The sequence below is a fragment of the Camelus ferus genome, chromosome 4, assembly GCF_009834535.1.
Source record: "Camelus ferus isolate YT-003-E chromosome 4, BCGSAC_Cfer_1.0, whole genome shotgun sequence".
Taxonomy (NCBI): Eukaryota; Metazoa; Chordata; class Mammalia; order Artiodactyla; family Camelidae; genus Camelus; species Camelus ferus.
This window is the reverse complement of record NC_045699.1, coordinates 28797169-28813388: the sequence shown is the minus strand read 5'-3', so window position 1 is coordinate 28813388 and position 16220 is coordinate 28797169. Positions and strand designations below refer to the sequence as shown.

The window sequence follows — 16220 nt, the reverse complement described above, 5'->3', positions numbered from 1 at the left end:
TAATAGGTATATTTATATGATTGGATTCTATGTGTAATGCTTCCTGTAAAAAAAAAATTTCTGACATGTGAACATGATCATGATGAGTGTTAATTGTATAATGAAAAAAGCAGCTTACAAAAGAATATTTGGAGTATGATTCTACTTTTTTATTTAAAATATAGATATGTGTGGTATTTCTGCATTGAAAAAAAAGTCAGGATCTACTGCATTCATGCCTTCCTGTTATTTACACATTTTCTAAGTGTACATACATCATTTTTATAACAAGAAAAAAATTACTTAAGTTTTCAGATTTCTATACAGAACAGAAAGGCAATTAAATATTCTGTGTCCTTGCATGCTATACACTGAGCAATAAACATTATGTAGAGTCCATATCATAAAGGTTTTATAAAAGTTAATGACTAACTGAGTATAACTCATTGAAAGTGCTACCGCTAAAATAATCTAAAAGCTCTGTTTAGGATTTGACTGTGGGAATAAGATACGTTCCCACTCATTCTAACCCATTCAACTTACTCTATTTGCATCGCCTCATTCATCAAATGCTGTCATCCAATGTTGCTTAATCCAAGTGTGTGTATATATAAGTGGAGCTGGAATAGAACTGCATCAACTACTACCAAGTGTGGACGACAAGGAAACCTCATCATCTGAGATCAGCCCTTCACATTTATAACTTAGGTGAGTATCATAATCAGTATGCAAGAATGTTTGCCATATGTTAATAGAAAAAGCAGCACAAAAGAAGCAGTGATGTTTATATTGCCATATATTCTGTAATATTTCTGATTTAAAAACAGGAGACTAAAGAGTACATCTTAAGTCTGAAAAAATGGTGAAAAGAATGATCATATTTTTTAAGATATAAGACTTGTAGGTTGTTTAAAGAAAATGCTTTGTTTTTCAGACGAGGATTAGAAAATATTTCCTGACTAGGTTTTTGATTTATCATGTGAGTCTTAAAAAGCAGCTGACTTTGTCTGTGTCAATGACTCCACTGTAAATGTAGTATTTCAGTTTTTTATCTGAAACTGTGCAAGCTAATGTTGGTTTAGAGTAGAGTTCCTCTAAGTGTGTTCTCTCAAACTAGCCATGGGAGTGTTAATAGTGGGGGCTGAGGAGGTTACAAGATCAAATAATTACTGAAAATAATTAAACAAAGATACTCACAATTATTTAAAGAGGGACTGTCAACACCTTTACTATGCTAATGTGAATTCTGATTTCCCAGGGAGAGGAATATAGATTGAAACATTTCCCAGATTTACTTGAAAATACAATTTTTTAAAATGTCTATCCAGGAGACTTTTTTTTCCTAGCACATAAGAATCCCTGGAAAAAAAGACAAATAAAATACTAGCAATGCAATTCTCATGTTATCAGTAAAGTGTTACCTGAACACATTCTGTGTGCAGGGTACTATCTGAACTATTTTCTGTACAACCTAAAATTTAACACAGTAAGGTTACCTAACTGCACAATCCCACTTTAAGTTACAAATTAAATACCATATCCTAAAGTTTATTATTTTAAAGAAGTTGGACAACTGCCTGAGCATTTGAAGTTAAATTCCCAGTTCTGGTTATTTCCTTTCTACATTTAGAGGGAGAAGAGAGGAGACAGGGTTGGGAAGCTCTGGCATAAAGATGGAAGTCATGAGACTAGATTCTGGTCCTGGTTCTGCTTTCATGATCTGGGCAAGGCATTTAACTTTTCAGTCTTAGCCTACTCACTTAGGGACCCAGTAAATAATGTCTAAGGTTCTCTGCTTCTAAGTGTTCTTGATCAATAAAGGTGGGAGAATCAGAGGAAACAGGTAATGATTGAAGTGAGCCCCTTGTGCTCTGTGAGAATAATATTCACTCCCATATGAAGAAAACATTCATTCCCAGAGGCAGAATAGGGAATCTCAGCTATGTTATCATTGACAGATTTTGTTCATGAGACTGGCTGTAAATAGAATGGCTGCACGTAAGATTCTAGTCCCATCTAAACAAGAAAATGTGGAATTTCAGCCTGTTCGGGGTTGTCCAGGACAAAAATAAAAGTGTATGCCAATATAATGTATATACATGCAGCCAAACTGTAATAATTCTACCTAATAAAACTGAAAAAGGAAAAAAAAAGTGCACGAAGTTTATCTTCCAATGACTTCTCTAAACCAGGAACTCAATGCTCCTCCCTTACTCTGCTGGAAAAGTTGTTCCATAAGAAGTTTAAAAGAGACTTGAATCATTACCACTCCTGGGATAATTTGGATTTTTTTTTTAACCTAGCAAAAAGAAGGCAAGGTTTAATAAAAGAAACAGTAACTATTATAAAATTTCAGGCAATATCAGAGAGAATTTAAGACTGGAGAAGCAGTCTTGCTCCCTCTATAAACCACAGCACCAGTACCTTACCTTGATGATGAAACCAGGTTGCAGTATCCCTACTGAAAGAATACGTAGTTTTCTGCAATTTGTAACAGGGAGCTCCATATTTTTTTAGTATGATACTACAATCCAGCTTGATAATCAAGGAACAGCATCATTGATGATCTTTTCCTGAATCAAATATTAAATTGGAGGCTGTAAAATGGTGACTTTTCTAATTTCGTCATTCCTTCTAAATCCCTCATTCATTCATTCTTGAGAATTGCTATGGACTTGCAGTTTTCTTTTTTCATAAAACACTTTACAGTCAATTACTATCATTATTTTTTTTTTTTTTTTGATGCTCAAATTATGCCAAATTTGCCCAGGAGAAGATCCTTCAAGAGAGCTCCTGTGTCCTTTTAACACAATCTCACTAGTTTTTGAATGACTCACTGCTTCCTGGCACAAGATATTCCATGTTCGTTTCAACTTTCCCAGCCCATATTTAGAATCCTAGTTCCTTTTAGTGGAGAAAAAATTTAGAAATTAAGATATGGGCACACTGATACTGCTAATTCAAATTTAACATTACTGAGAATTTCCCTTATTTTTTTATTTTGTATCTCCTTTCCCCTGCAGTGAAAAGCCTTTAATAACAATACATTTGTTCTATTCCATAGCATAGCAAAAAGTCTCAGAATTTCAATAGCAATATTACCACTAACAATAAACCCACAACACAAAAGTTAAGCTTTCTTTGCAGTTATTTTTGTCCTTTGACTATTATTTCATCATAGATAAATAGTCAGGATACCATGTTCAAATTTTACTGAAATAATTATTTTTTCTGTGTAGCTATGTTATAAATTTTATATTGAGTTAGTCACAGTTGTTTCTGTTTGTTTTCAAGTTGAGACAATTGAACTATCATTATATTTTAATCCAACAGAAGCCTGAAAAAATGAAGCCTAAAATGAAGTATTCAACTACCAAAATTTCCCCAGCAAAGATGAATAGCTCAGCAGGCAAAGCCGTGGTAAAATCTCCCAAGTTGAGAAGTAAGGCCTTTCTGATTGTCTTACACACTATTTTTTTTTATCTGTTACCAAATCTTTATCATTCCAGTGTTTATGCATGCTACCTTACCAAAAGCGACTAAGAATACAAGAGCCAAAACAGAAAGGGATGGCCCGTAAGTATGTAACAGAGCAGGCTTTGGTTTAAAACTGACTATATATGGCCAATTCTTGCTTATTTACTATATCACAGAACAGGAATGGCTTCAATGACTTAAACCTGCTAATAGTGATAAACATAATTATAACCCTTCATATCGATCCCTTCTCTACCCACACCTCCTGCCACCAAATCCTAAAACCTTTTTCCCAGATTAATTAACAAAATTTTAAACTGACCCACTTTTATTCAACAAACATTTATTAAGACCTTTGGTGTATCAAACTTGTAATCTTGGCTTGAGACTTCTGACAAAGGAGAGGATAACAAGTGAAGATATTTGAATAATCCAGGCCTCAAATAAAGTAGAACAGACCAAATGATGCTCAAGTCTATCCAGCTATAAACTCAAAGAGTTTGGAATAAGTCGAAAGGTAATAAAGTCAACTATAGCTTCAAGATGAAAGGGATATATACATCTTTGAGCCTTAAAATTATTTATCCTAGGAAAGAATTATGCAAATATGTACTCATATTTTTCATTTGAGAGCAGTAACACAAAAGAATTAACAGAGCTCTGGTGCACCACAGAGAAAATAGAGAATGAGAAACGATGGTGGTGACTAGCATATCTGCCTTGTCCTTTGTGCTCCTCTCCATTTCCCTGAACATGTTAGGCTAGAAGAGAAAGCAATGTTAAAGAACATCATTCAGTCCTCCCTGAGGCCCTGGCCCACCCATGCTGTTCTTTCGTAAGCAGGGAAACTAGTAATTTGACTGTGGTTTCTGAAATCACCAGAAAATCAAAGCTAAGTTAGTACTTTTATTTATATCTGAGTCAAAATGCTTCTTGTAGAAACAGTGACTCATTAGAAGTGTCCCCAAATTCCCTCTTAATAAAGAATGCATTTTGTTTGTATTCTAGGAGATGTGGCCTCTCTATAGATACTGGAGTAGGGGAGCAGGCTGGAGTTTACACCAGAGTTGCTGTCATTGATGGAAAATTAAAATGTGACCCCTTCAAAAAATTTTAAAAAATAAAAATAAGAAAAATAAAATGTAACCCCTTCTTTAAGGGTGCAGTGGCCCTAACAGCTTATTTATACCATTTAGAGAAACAATGATAATGATAATCCCTAAATCATTCATATGACTTTGGAATATATCACATTATTTTTATTGTTCCCTAGCAGATTTTCCCTCCCAACAATACTGGCTCAGTGTAATACTAAGACTGTTGTTATTTAAATACTCATGGCTAAAATTTCAACAGATACCGGCGTGGTGTGTGATAGGTATGAACTGCTTCTCAAAACTCAAGGTGAAAGAAATGTCACGTCTTATTTTTCTAAATACACTGCTCTGAGCCTCCAAGTAACAAAGCAAGAAAAAGTGGAAACAGAAGCTGGTCAGAGGTCTACTGCATTCATCTTAGGGCACTGATGATGAGGACCTGACTTAAGACAACAGAATGGAAGGGGAGGACTAAAATTTAGGTACATTCAGAAGGTGAAATCAATAAGGTTTAATGACAAATTGAATACATTGAGGGATGAAGAGAGAGGGGGAAATGAATGATTCTCAGCTTTTGGATTTAAGAATTGGGCAGAAAATGGCAGATGGTGGTACTGTTTTCCAAGATAGGGAATTCTGGAGGAAAACATTGCGGGTAGAGAAAGACAAAGAAGTTACTTTTTTAATTATGAGTACATCTGAATTTGGGGTAGGTGTAGGTCACCCAGGTAGAGGTGTCCAGAATTCAAGAGGCTCCACATAGATAAAAATAGAGAAGCTTTAAGGTAACTTAAGTCAAAATGCCCTGTGACATCAAAATTTCTGTGGGGAAAGAGCAATAGATATATAGCTCAGGAGAGAGACCAAAGGTAGTGTTACAGTTTGGGGAGTCATCTGCATATAAAAAGATGATTGAAGTCATTAGAGCAAGCCAGATTGCCCAGAAAGTCTAGAGTGAGAGGAAAAGGTAAAGGACAAAATCCTCAAGCACACCAACATTTTAAGAGCAGGCAGAGAAGGAAGAACTAACAAAAAGACAGAGATGAACTGTTCAGAGGGAAACAAGGAGAATCTAAGGAGACTGGAGATAAAACAATAAGCGAAGAAGAATTCAAAGAAGGAGGCGGTCCCCAAGTCAAATGCCACAGACAGGTCAAATGTAGTAAGTAGTGAAAAGAGACCCTGGTGAAATGAGTGTTTCGTGGGGAAAAAATGAAAGATGAAGTGATTCATCTCTGTAGTTCCTGTCAGCCATAGTCTAGCTTTCTCAGTGGCAGAACTATAAAAAGATTTCCAGGCCTCTTCCCATTTACTCACCAGAAATGCCTGAGGGATTTCATCATGCTGTTGCTATGATGAAAGTGGTTATGAGAATGTTCTTAAAAGCCATACAAAGATACTACCATCAGATATCAAGCAGGATGGAGACACAGGAAACAGCAACAGCTCTTATATATTTGAGCTGGCCCTTTGACCCTAGCGGAGCACTCTCTTCTAGAGTTTCCATGGCCATGTCGGCTTTATGCTTTCATCTCAACCCTCACACCACAGTTTCAGCTGCCCTGAACACCAAAGTATACCTCTTCCAAATTCTCCCAATCCAAAGTAGTTTAAATACTTCAAACATAGTCAACCCCCAATGAATTACACCCACTGACTGTCCCACTAGATTCTAGCCCCTACAATCATATCTTTAGCCTCTAATTCTCTTCCTTTACATCCGCAATATTTCCTCAATATTTTGACCTTCAATTCTAACTACCTAAGACCCATATCCTGCTCCCCACAGAGTTCACTCTCAATATTAGACATACCTGTCATGTCACCACGGGATGCTACACATAAAGATAAGCACATAAGGAATGACATGCATAGAGTACCATCTGAAGAGATACTGTGATACCATACAGTGTACACCCTGACAGTTGGGCTTTGTTTCTCTTTTTTGTAATACAACTGCCTTACTTTAGCTTTGACTGATGAGGCATCCACGTCAAAGACGGCTATCTCAAACACAACACTAGGTAAAGAGCCAGAGATCTTGGGTGATTTCCATAATTGGCTGTTTGGGCCACTTACTTTTTTCTCTTCTCATGCTTTAAATTCCTGCTTTTATGTTTTAAATTCGCCAATAAATAGTGAGCTCTCAGTATCCTAGGCTTCCACTCTCAACCTCAATAAAGGAGAACCCCAGGCCCATGCACTCTCTCTACCTGTGGCCTCTCTGTGTGATCCCAGTATGTGGTATAATTTCCAGGCCTGATCATTATTAAACCTTTATTTCTTCATTTACCTCATAGTTATTGCTGAAGGGCATGCAATCATAATAAGAACCACAAGGGCCAGTCCAAACACAACACTGGTAATTGAAAGGCTAAGACCAGCACACAATATACAATTAATAATGAGCTGTATTAAATTAGTTGTCAGGAAACCAAGTTCAATGTTGGTTCTGGCACAGCTCTGTAAATTACTTTGTAACTGAAAAGCACTATATAAATATGAAATATCATAGCTGATATTTCTGAATTGTGAAGAAATATTAGAGGGTTCCAGGGTGGATGAATATGATTAAATAGCCTTAGCCTGTTCAAACAGCTGAAGATACTTAAAGTAGACACCCGTCTGAATTGTAGGCAAGATATAGATAATTCAAAATAGTAGGTAACAAAAGTTGATTCCATTTAACTTTGAAAAGCATAACAGGAAGGCAAATCTTCTGGAGAATAAAAAAAGATCACAAAATGAATCTCAGTCACAAGAAATTATTTTCATTTTCTGAATTACTGTGAATAATTGGCATTTGGCTATAATGTATAAATTGCTTGATAATTCATTTACTATACTATTGAAAACTGAGATCCTATGACTCAAGTGTTACAACTTTCTTTTCTATTAGACTCTGAAAAGCTTTTTATGATTTCCAAGTGGCAAATTTAATTTTTTATTTGGCTAAACAAAATAAGAATTAGTGAATAATTTATTTTTTTACTTCAAAAGATTTAATTTCAATTTGCATTTTGTTAGTCCCTAAAATTCTTAGATGGAAGTAGATAGAAGAGTAGGTTTGATACTAGTCACAACTTCTCACCAGACCTGTAACCTTGGGCAAGCGTCATGACCACTAAGGACTTCAAATCACCATCTATAAAATAAGGAGAATAATCCCTACCTTACAATATTATTTGTGAAGGGTTAAATGAAACAGCATGTAAAATTACCAGCACAGTGCTTGACCCACTGTACACACTAATATTTGACAAGTGAGCGAAGAATACTCACTCGAGAAAAGATAGTCTCTTCAATAAATGGTGCTGGGAAAACTGGATAATCACACGTAAAACAATGAAATCTGACCCCTATCTACACCATTCACAAAAATTAACTCACAATGGATTAAAGACTTAAATTTAAGACTTGAAACCATAAAACTCTTAGAAGAAAACAAAGACAAAAAGCTCCTTGACATAGGTCAGCTACTTTTAATATTAGTGACCTTTATAGACTATAGCCATCCCTCCAAAATTATTAAAAGTATATCCTAGATAAGTAGAAAAGATCATAGATTTCATATGACCATAAGAGTGCTCCCTCAGTTAGGCAAAGATATACACTGAATGTAGATCCATACTCCTCTACATCAATTTTGAAACCAAAATTTTTTTCTAAAGACCTAGTTTTTCATAATTCGTTTGACAGCAAAGTATGACCTGAGCTCATTTGACAGTTAAATCCCAACCTGAACCAACATGAGGTCTTTATGTATTTCACTTTATATAAATTTTCCTATGTTTCACTACAAAAATTATTAGTTTTTATGAGGTTCTACCCTAGTTCCTGCTGGGTGTGCTAGTTATATAAAATATACGTTCTACATGATAATCTTAAGATCTAAAATACTCTGAATTTTGAAATACAACTGGCCCCAAGGTGTCTGATGAGATACTGTGGGCCTGTAGTTGCTTTCCTGGTCTGCCATACTCAGGGTTTGTAAAAGGATAAAGACAGTTGGAATGAAACAGTATCATAATTTTTTCAATTGCTTAGAATCCCGACAGAAAGCTGAAGAAGTTTGCCAGATGTACTTTATGCAGCTACGTTCTGGCCTTATCATAGAAAAGAAGGCCTATTACTTCAGGAAAAAAACTACCAAACGGCATTCACCAAGGAAAGGTAAGGAGAAACTGTATTTCCCAGTAATTTTTCAACATAGTGATGGGCATCTATTTATCTTCACTTACCACATCAGGATACGTGATTTTTTTCCCTCACCCAAATTTCTTCTGGAAAAGAGTAAGGATGATGAACTATTTAGCCATTCTCAAAAGGGCATATAAGGAGTTTTTAGTAGCATGGGAGAAATAGTTGTGTTATAATATTAATTGAAAACAGAGGATAACAAATTACAAATACATTGATAATATTCTTCAAGTTATTTTTCTTTCACTTAAAGGAAGTAAACTAAAATGTTACAGTGGTTGCCTTTTAAGGGTTGAGACCATGGGTGACGAGTTTTATTCTGCCTAGATTCCAGTGGGTGTGCCCTATTGAGATATAAATACGTAGGAGGTATTGATCCCTTCAGTCCATGAGGTGGCTGAAGCCCTGGGGTCAGTCATCACAGTCAGCAAACAGCCTTGACTTGAAATCCTCAAAGGGGAGATGGATGAGGGATCTGCACAGAGTAAGGCCTGAGAGTCCACTCCTATCTCTACCCTTGTCTTGCAGCTGGAAAGTACGACAAGCAACATCTGGTACTGGCTGTCAGTCAGCAACACCTGGAACACCATGAACGGTCTGTGGAGAGCTTCACCTTTGATAACTCTGTGGTCCAGAAACATACTACACCAACTGATTTTCCAAGTATCAAAGGCAAGACTGGTCACAGGGGTGGTGTGAGGGTGAGGAGGGAGATAAAACACAGAACTCTGGCAAGTGCTGCTCCAGGAAGCAGCCCCAATTCTACAATTTCATGTATATCAGAAACTTCTGTCCATACCTAGTAGTATCCAAACTAGGTACAGAATAGTTGTTCTAACAATGTATATGAATTCTATAGTTAGCACCCCATTATTATTTTGAAATGCTTGCTGTAGACTGGAATCTCATACACATTATTCCTCAGAAAAATATATTACCCATTGGGGTAAAAAGACAAATTATCTCCCCAAACTTCAACATTTTGACAGTGAAAGTAAATGAGAGTTACTATATTTTTAAAACACAATTTCAACTCAAACATTTTAAACAGTTGTTAAAATGGTTTTAAATTGTATCATCTACTTGTGCAAATAAATTTAATATTTAATATTCTCCTTAATATTTTATATTTTTCTTAGCATAACTCTATACTATTAGGAAAATAAAAATATTTTTCCTCCAGGACCCATATATACAGTCCCTAAATTTGCTCCAGTTTACCCCAGCATGCTGTAGAAATATTATCATTTTCTATGTGTACTAGTATATTAAAAAAAATTGAGGGTACTGCTTTAAGTGTCTCTGTTATTAGCCAGAGGACAGAATGAGGCTCACATCTGCATTCTCCAGGACTGTTAGAAGTCTCTGAGTAACTCCACACTTTACAGAGGGATATTCACTTATCCATGTCTATCAAAATATAGTTTCTTCTTGTCCATAGTTCCCTAGACCATGGGGAGCCAGGAAGCGGAGGTTTCCTCAGGCAATATCTACCACTTTTCCATCTTCTTTCTCCACACCAGATCCTCCCATAAGCACATTAACATGGCTTCCCATGGCCTTCATGCAGAAGACTAGCACCTTTCCCATTCATGTGGCACACTTCAGCCTTTGAGCTATGTTAAGCTTGTGCCAAAGGCTTTCATTAACCCAACAGTGACGGACAAAATGCAGCTCAAATTGAGAAACAAACAAACAAATAAACAACACGTTGAGAAGGGTTTTTTTAATTTCTGGAAGATTGTTCATGGAAACAAGTTTTTTGAACTTCCTAAAGACAAGATTTTTACTTGTTACAGAACATTCTGCTTCCCTGAGTACATACAACGATCAATTCATTACTTTTGTCTTTGAAGATGGAAGTTATGAGATTTATATTGAAGACTTGGGAAAAGACCAAGAGAAAGGTAGAATATTTCTTTTTGTCTACAATGATATAATGATAACTAGTATAGTTAAAAAATAAATTGACCAAACCATAAACAATAGATTAACTCAGACATGGCAAATAGATTTTAGGCTGTATGTTAACTCCAATGCATTGGCAGTTGATGCTTAAATATCACTGTATTGAGGAGGATTCAGAAGCTTAGTTAGGGTTTATCAGGGAAGAATGATGATATTGGGAAGTGGTATCTGTTGTGAAATATGGAAGAAAGTATCATACATATTTACTGTCGGTACATTACCTACTAGATCTTTCCAGCCTTATCAATATCACCGAAGTACAACTTCTAGTAGAAGAATATACCAATGCTATGAAAAATATTTCAAATATTTTAATATCAACATTGTTGGAGAATTTCTCAGAGCATATTTAGATATTTTTAAAACTTTTCTCAAAACCACAAAAGGTTTGCTTTTATTGATATATAATAAAAATATATTTTCTGATGTGTTTTGACCATTTGATAAACCATTTGATAAAACTGTATCTCACCAAAGGGATTTTATGCATTCTCTTTCAGACAAGGTGTTCCTCCGTTACTATGATTCCCAATGCCCCTCAAGTGCAACAGGTAATTTGGAAGGCTAGATAGTTCTGGTGCTTGAATTCTTAAATGTAAGGTAAAGACAAATCAAAAAAATGCTCCAAAGGTAAAGAAAGCAGTCTCAGAAGGTTCTCTCCCACCCAAGGTCATGATAAAAATCTTAGATTTTAGATTCTAAAAGGACTTACTCTATCTCATCCATTTCATACTTTATTAGCATAAAGATCTGGCTACATTTAACAGAGATTCAGAATAATGGTGGCGTAAGTTACAGAAGCCTTTCTGTCTTAGAAGGGCTGGAATGGCAGTTCTGTTTAACAAGTTGCCCAGAGACCCAGCTCCTTTCCTCTTTGTGGCTCTGCCAAAATCCATGTGGTTCAAGATTCCTTGCCACCACGACAATATCCAATCAGCAGGACAGAAGAAGTTAGATGCATGAACTCTCTTTCCCTTTAAGGACACAACCTGGAAGTTGCAGCTGACACTTCTAGTCACCTCACGTTGATCAGAACTTAGACATATTGCTACACTTAGCTATAAGTCAGGCTGAGAAATGTTTTATTATTACACAAAAAGAGGAGTTGGAAATTGAGGGATAACTATCAGCGGCTTTCTATGCAGATGGGGAAGCTGATACCCAGAGAAATACTCATTAGATCACAATTCTACAATTAGAAAGCTTATAAGAAAACTAACTGCTCTCCTAAGGAAACTGAGAGTTACCCTCTATTGTTCAAAGACTCTTTAAGTTTCTTTTGGGTATAAATATTTCTAAGAGCTGTGCTGGTGAATAAAGCAGTTATTTTACATGACATCTTAGACTCTTTTACTAGTGGTTAAATCCATTTAAATTAAAATGAGTTACAATTCTTAACTTTATAATTTGCATGTTTTAATTGCAAGATGGTGGTGTTGATCATCGGAAATTAATGGTAAACCTGAGCCCCACAAAAGACAAAGACTTTTTGCTGCATGCCAACAGTAAGGAGCACTCCGTGGAGGTAATAGAAATATGCACCTAACTGTCACGATTGACTTCACCCATTTGTGCAGATTTGGGTGTTTGGGGTATTTTGAAGAAGTTTTGCTTGTGCTATTGTACATAAAACAAAATCAGTTACTATTAATAGCCTGCTTCTGGAATAGGGAAGGAGGGGAATGGGTGTATAGACTTGCTACTTAAAGTCTGGTCTCTGACAGCAGTACAGCATCACCAGGAAGCTTGTTAGAAATGTAGACTTTCAGGCTCTCTCACAACTGAATCAGAATCAGCATTTTACCAAATCTCCAGGAAATACATATGCACACTAAAGTCTGAGAAGCACTGCTATATAGAACGATCTCAAATCCTTCCTATTTGGCTTTAGGAACTACTATGTTCTTCCAGGAAGTATTTCCTTGTAAAATATCACTTTCTTAAGCAAATGTAAAAATAATTTTACACTCTGAGACTGCTAAAGAGAGGGCCAAACATTTCCATATGACAAGATTTATAGATAGCATAACAACCTACATTCTAATCATTGGATTCACTGCACTTCTTCAGTTAGTAAACAGCAGTATTATATTGGTCATGATAAAGAATTATAAACTTCTTAAGGAACAAATAAGCCAGAGGTGGAGATAAAGAAGAAAACATGAGAGCATAATATAGAAGATAAATTATATAAATACACAAATTATAAATCTAATAAAGTCATGTAAGATATTAACTAACACTGGATAGTAATCAGCATGTCCCTTAACAAAAGATTCCTAAGTGTATATGTCTTTGGCATAGATAACTAACTTGATAATAAGAGCTGACCCCTACTGAGCTCTACTATATACCAAGCAGTGTGCTAAATGTTTTACAAGTACTATCTCATTTAATTCTCATAGTAACTCTCTTATGAAGTTACTGCATTGAGTAGGTTTGCCATGTGACAAGCCATTACCAACTCTTAAAAATGATAATAATTTATATCACTCTATATCTGTCAGTAAGTTGGGGGTTGACTGACTTAGAAAAATGGCTAGCCTGAAAAATTGAGGCTTGAGAGGTAAAGCAAAATTCCCAGGTGTCAGAGAGAGTACATGGCAAAAAAGAAGTACAAATCCAGAACTACTGCATCTAGTTCCAGTCATTCTAAGCCATAATGTGTCCCAAAATAAACCATCAGTGAATCAAATCAAATCCCCCAACTTTGACCCTCTACTCACTTCCTTCTTCCCTACCTCCCATCTCTTACTCTGTAAGCAGGCTTACTAGAAACATTAAGTTATGAATAATTATTCTCCTTTTGTTTCCAACATGAGGATGTAAAGTTAACTTTGGACTTTGCACTCACATATTGGTTGCTTTTTCTCTTGTTTCCTCAGCTACAAAAATGTGAAAACTCTTTGCCAGACCAGGCCTTCTTTGTCCTTCATGAGCAGTCCTCCAAATGTGTTTCATTTGAATGTAAGAGCAATCCTGGAGTGTTTCTAGGAGTAAAGGATAACCACCTAGCTCTAATTAAACGAGGCGAACACCCCGAGGATTCAAATAGAGAGAATACCACATTTAAGCTCTCAAACTTAATGTGATGGAAAGCTGTTGATCTTGGGTTGAGTAGCCCAAATAGTTACCATTGAAGAAGGGATGAGAGGTAAACAAAGAAACAGATAACATTTAAGGGAAATGGAATGTTTAGTATGCTGTGGAATGTTTTCCTTATTATGTATAAAAATATTTTTTGTAATCCATCAGTTCTGTTTTTATTTTCCTCTGTATCACTACATACATACTTGTATTGGTATATTAAATAGCATATTGGTAAATAAACATGCCAACATTCTGAAGAGATACAGCCTGACCTTTACTTTTTTCTACTTTCAATCCAGAAAGAACTTTGTATTTAGAGCTGAGGCCTCTGGCCTCTGGGGAGAAGCAAGGGCCTTATCCTCAGTTGCACACTAGACAGGGATCCATTTTGAAGAGCTACATAGGGACATAATTTTCCCCAGTTCCAAACAATAGCCTCAAACACTAGAGCCACTAATAAAAAGACAACTGGGAACTACAGAGACTGACCATGTCACAACTGGAATAAAACACCAAGTTTGTTTGCAGATATCCTAAACAAATGATATACTTTAAATGATTATTAAGTAACCAAATATATCTATTATATTGTTTATATTTTTGAATAAACTGTATTTTTCAAAAGTATGTGAGATCACAATGATTTTATCGTAAAATGACCCAATATTGTGAAATCTTAAGTGAAAGTAAGCATACCCCAACCCATGAATGTTGATAAATAGGGTAGGTCATTTGTCTAATATTTTTGGTGATTCAAAACTAATCAAGATTTTTCAGGGAAGGGATTGTGTCTTTTTTACCTTTGTACTCCCAGTGCCCATGATGGTGGCCAGCACAAAGGAGGTATTTAGTGACTTTTACCCAAGATCAAACAGCCAACATGTAATAGCATCAGAAATTTAACCTGAGATTTCTGACTCTTTATTTAGATATCTTTCAACCTGGTTATCTTACTTTACTTTAATTTTCCTTTTTCAAAATAAATACTTTTCACCATCACCATAGTCAGTATTATTCAATTGTGTGGTGGCTTTTTGTCACTTACTTGCATGTGTTTTGATAGTCCATAACACACATTATTGGAAAAAATTTGCCCATTTCACTGTATCAAAAATGACAATTTTTGATAATGACAAAACTTACTTTCCCTCATTTTATTTATATTTTTCTACATTTTATGTATTTATTGGATACCTTGAAATATTGTCAAGAAAATTTTATTTGAATGAGTAAAGTGACTTAAATTGGAAAAGAAAACTAAGTAAGAGTTGAAATTCAGGGAATTTGGGAAAGAAAATTGCTAATTTAATTAGGTTGCAATAGGAGGGAGGGTATAGCTCAAGTGGTAAAGTGCATGCTCAGCATGCACAAGGTCCTGGGTTCAATCCCCAGTACTGCCATTAAACAAATAATTAAATAAGTAGATCTAATTACCTAACCACCCTCCCAAAAAAAAACTAAAAAAATTTTTTTTAAAAATTAGACTGCAACAGCTTGATTAAAGCCTAAAAGGATTAATTCACAACCTCCATGTCTGCAGAACAAAACAATCCAAAAAAAAAGACACACACACAATTTCAGTTTCTGTGCCTCATGCTGAGAAACTACATGTATTGAAAAGAGAAATCTTAAGCTGGGATACTCCAGGGGTGGTTGGGACAGACTTGTCCTAAAGCTCCTCGACCTTATACTATCACCTCTGCAGCCCAGAAATCTCATCTTCTAGCAGATACTCCTTAAATACATTCCTTGTATACTGGATATATCAATTAGCTACTTCCTGTTGAGGTGCCAAGATGATGAAAACACTTGTCCAAGTTCAATTACAGTCCTTAACCCAGAGGACACTTCCATAAAGAGAACACATGAGTCACTGCTTAGCATATTAAGAACATAGGCTTAGTTTACTGTTTACTAGCTATGTGACTTCAGCAAATTATATAACCTCTCTCAAACTCGGTTGATCCTCTGCAAAATGAGGAGATACCAAATATTTTAGTTGTTTACTTAATATCTATCACCACCATGCCTATTTCCTCACTGACAGAACTTCATTTTGTACTGGGCAGCAATATACCCAACTGAAAATACACTCCTTTCCAGACTCCTACACAGTAATGTGGTAACCATTTGATACTGTTTTGGACAATAAAATATAGACAGTATAATGGTTTGAAAAACACTTTTTTAAAGGGGACATATTCAGCTGGCATGTCCTTTTTCAGTCTTTCACTCTCTCCACTTCTTTCCACCTAGACCATAAATATGAGGCAAACACAGAGCAGAAAACTTCTGACCATGAGGCACTAACCAAGGGAACAAAGGCTTACATATTAAAAATGGCAGGAGGGAAAGATGAAAGAACCCTGGCGTAGAGAACAATATGGGTGTTCTGTCAAATTTCCTCAG

At 35.7% G+C, this 16220-nt stretch overlaps 2 protein-coding genes across 7 annotated transcripts in view; one reads left to right on the top strand and one right to left on the bottom strand.

The window, feature by feature from the left end:
• IL33 (interleukin 33) overlaps positions 1–14072 on the top strand; it is a 32305-nt gene extending 18233 nt beyond the window's left edge. Inside the window, exons 2-9 of the mRNA XM_006190326.3 lie at positions 579–687; positions 3313–3421; positions 8601–8726; positions 9282–9425; positions 10553–10660; positions 11222–11272; positions 12149–12246; positions 13607–14072. Coding sequence (XP_006190388.1) covers positions 3325–3421; positions 8601–8726; positions 9282–9425; positions 10553–10660; positions 11222–11272; positions 12149–12246; positions 13607–13813 — 831 coding nt within the window. The 5' untranslated portion in view covers positions 579–687; positions 3313–3324 and the 3' untranslated portion in view covers positions 13814–14072. The remainder of the gene's footprint in view (positions 1–578; positions 688–3312; positions 3422–8600; positions 8727–9281; positions 9426–10552; positions 10661–11221; positions 11273–12148; positions 12247–13606) is intronic.
• The window catches only part of RANBP6 (RAN binding protein 6), a 225517-nt gene that overhangs the window by 112723 nt on the left and 96574 nt on the right, over positions 1–16220 (bottom strand). The window lies entirely within an intron of this gene.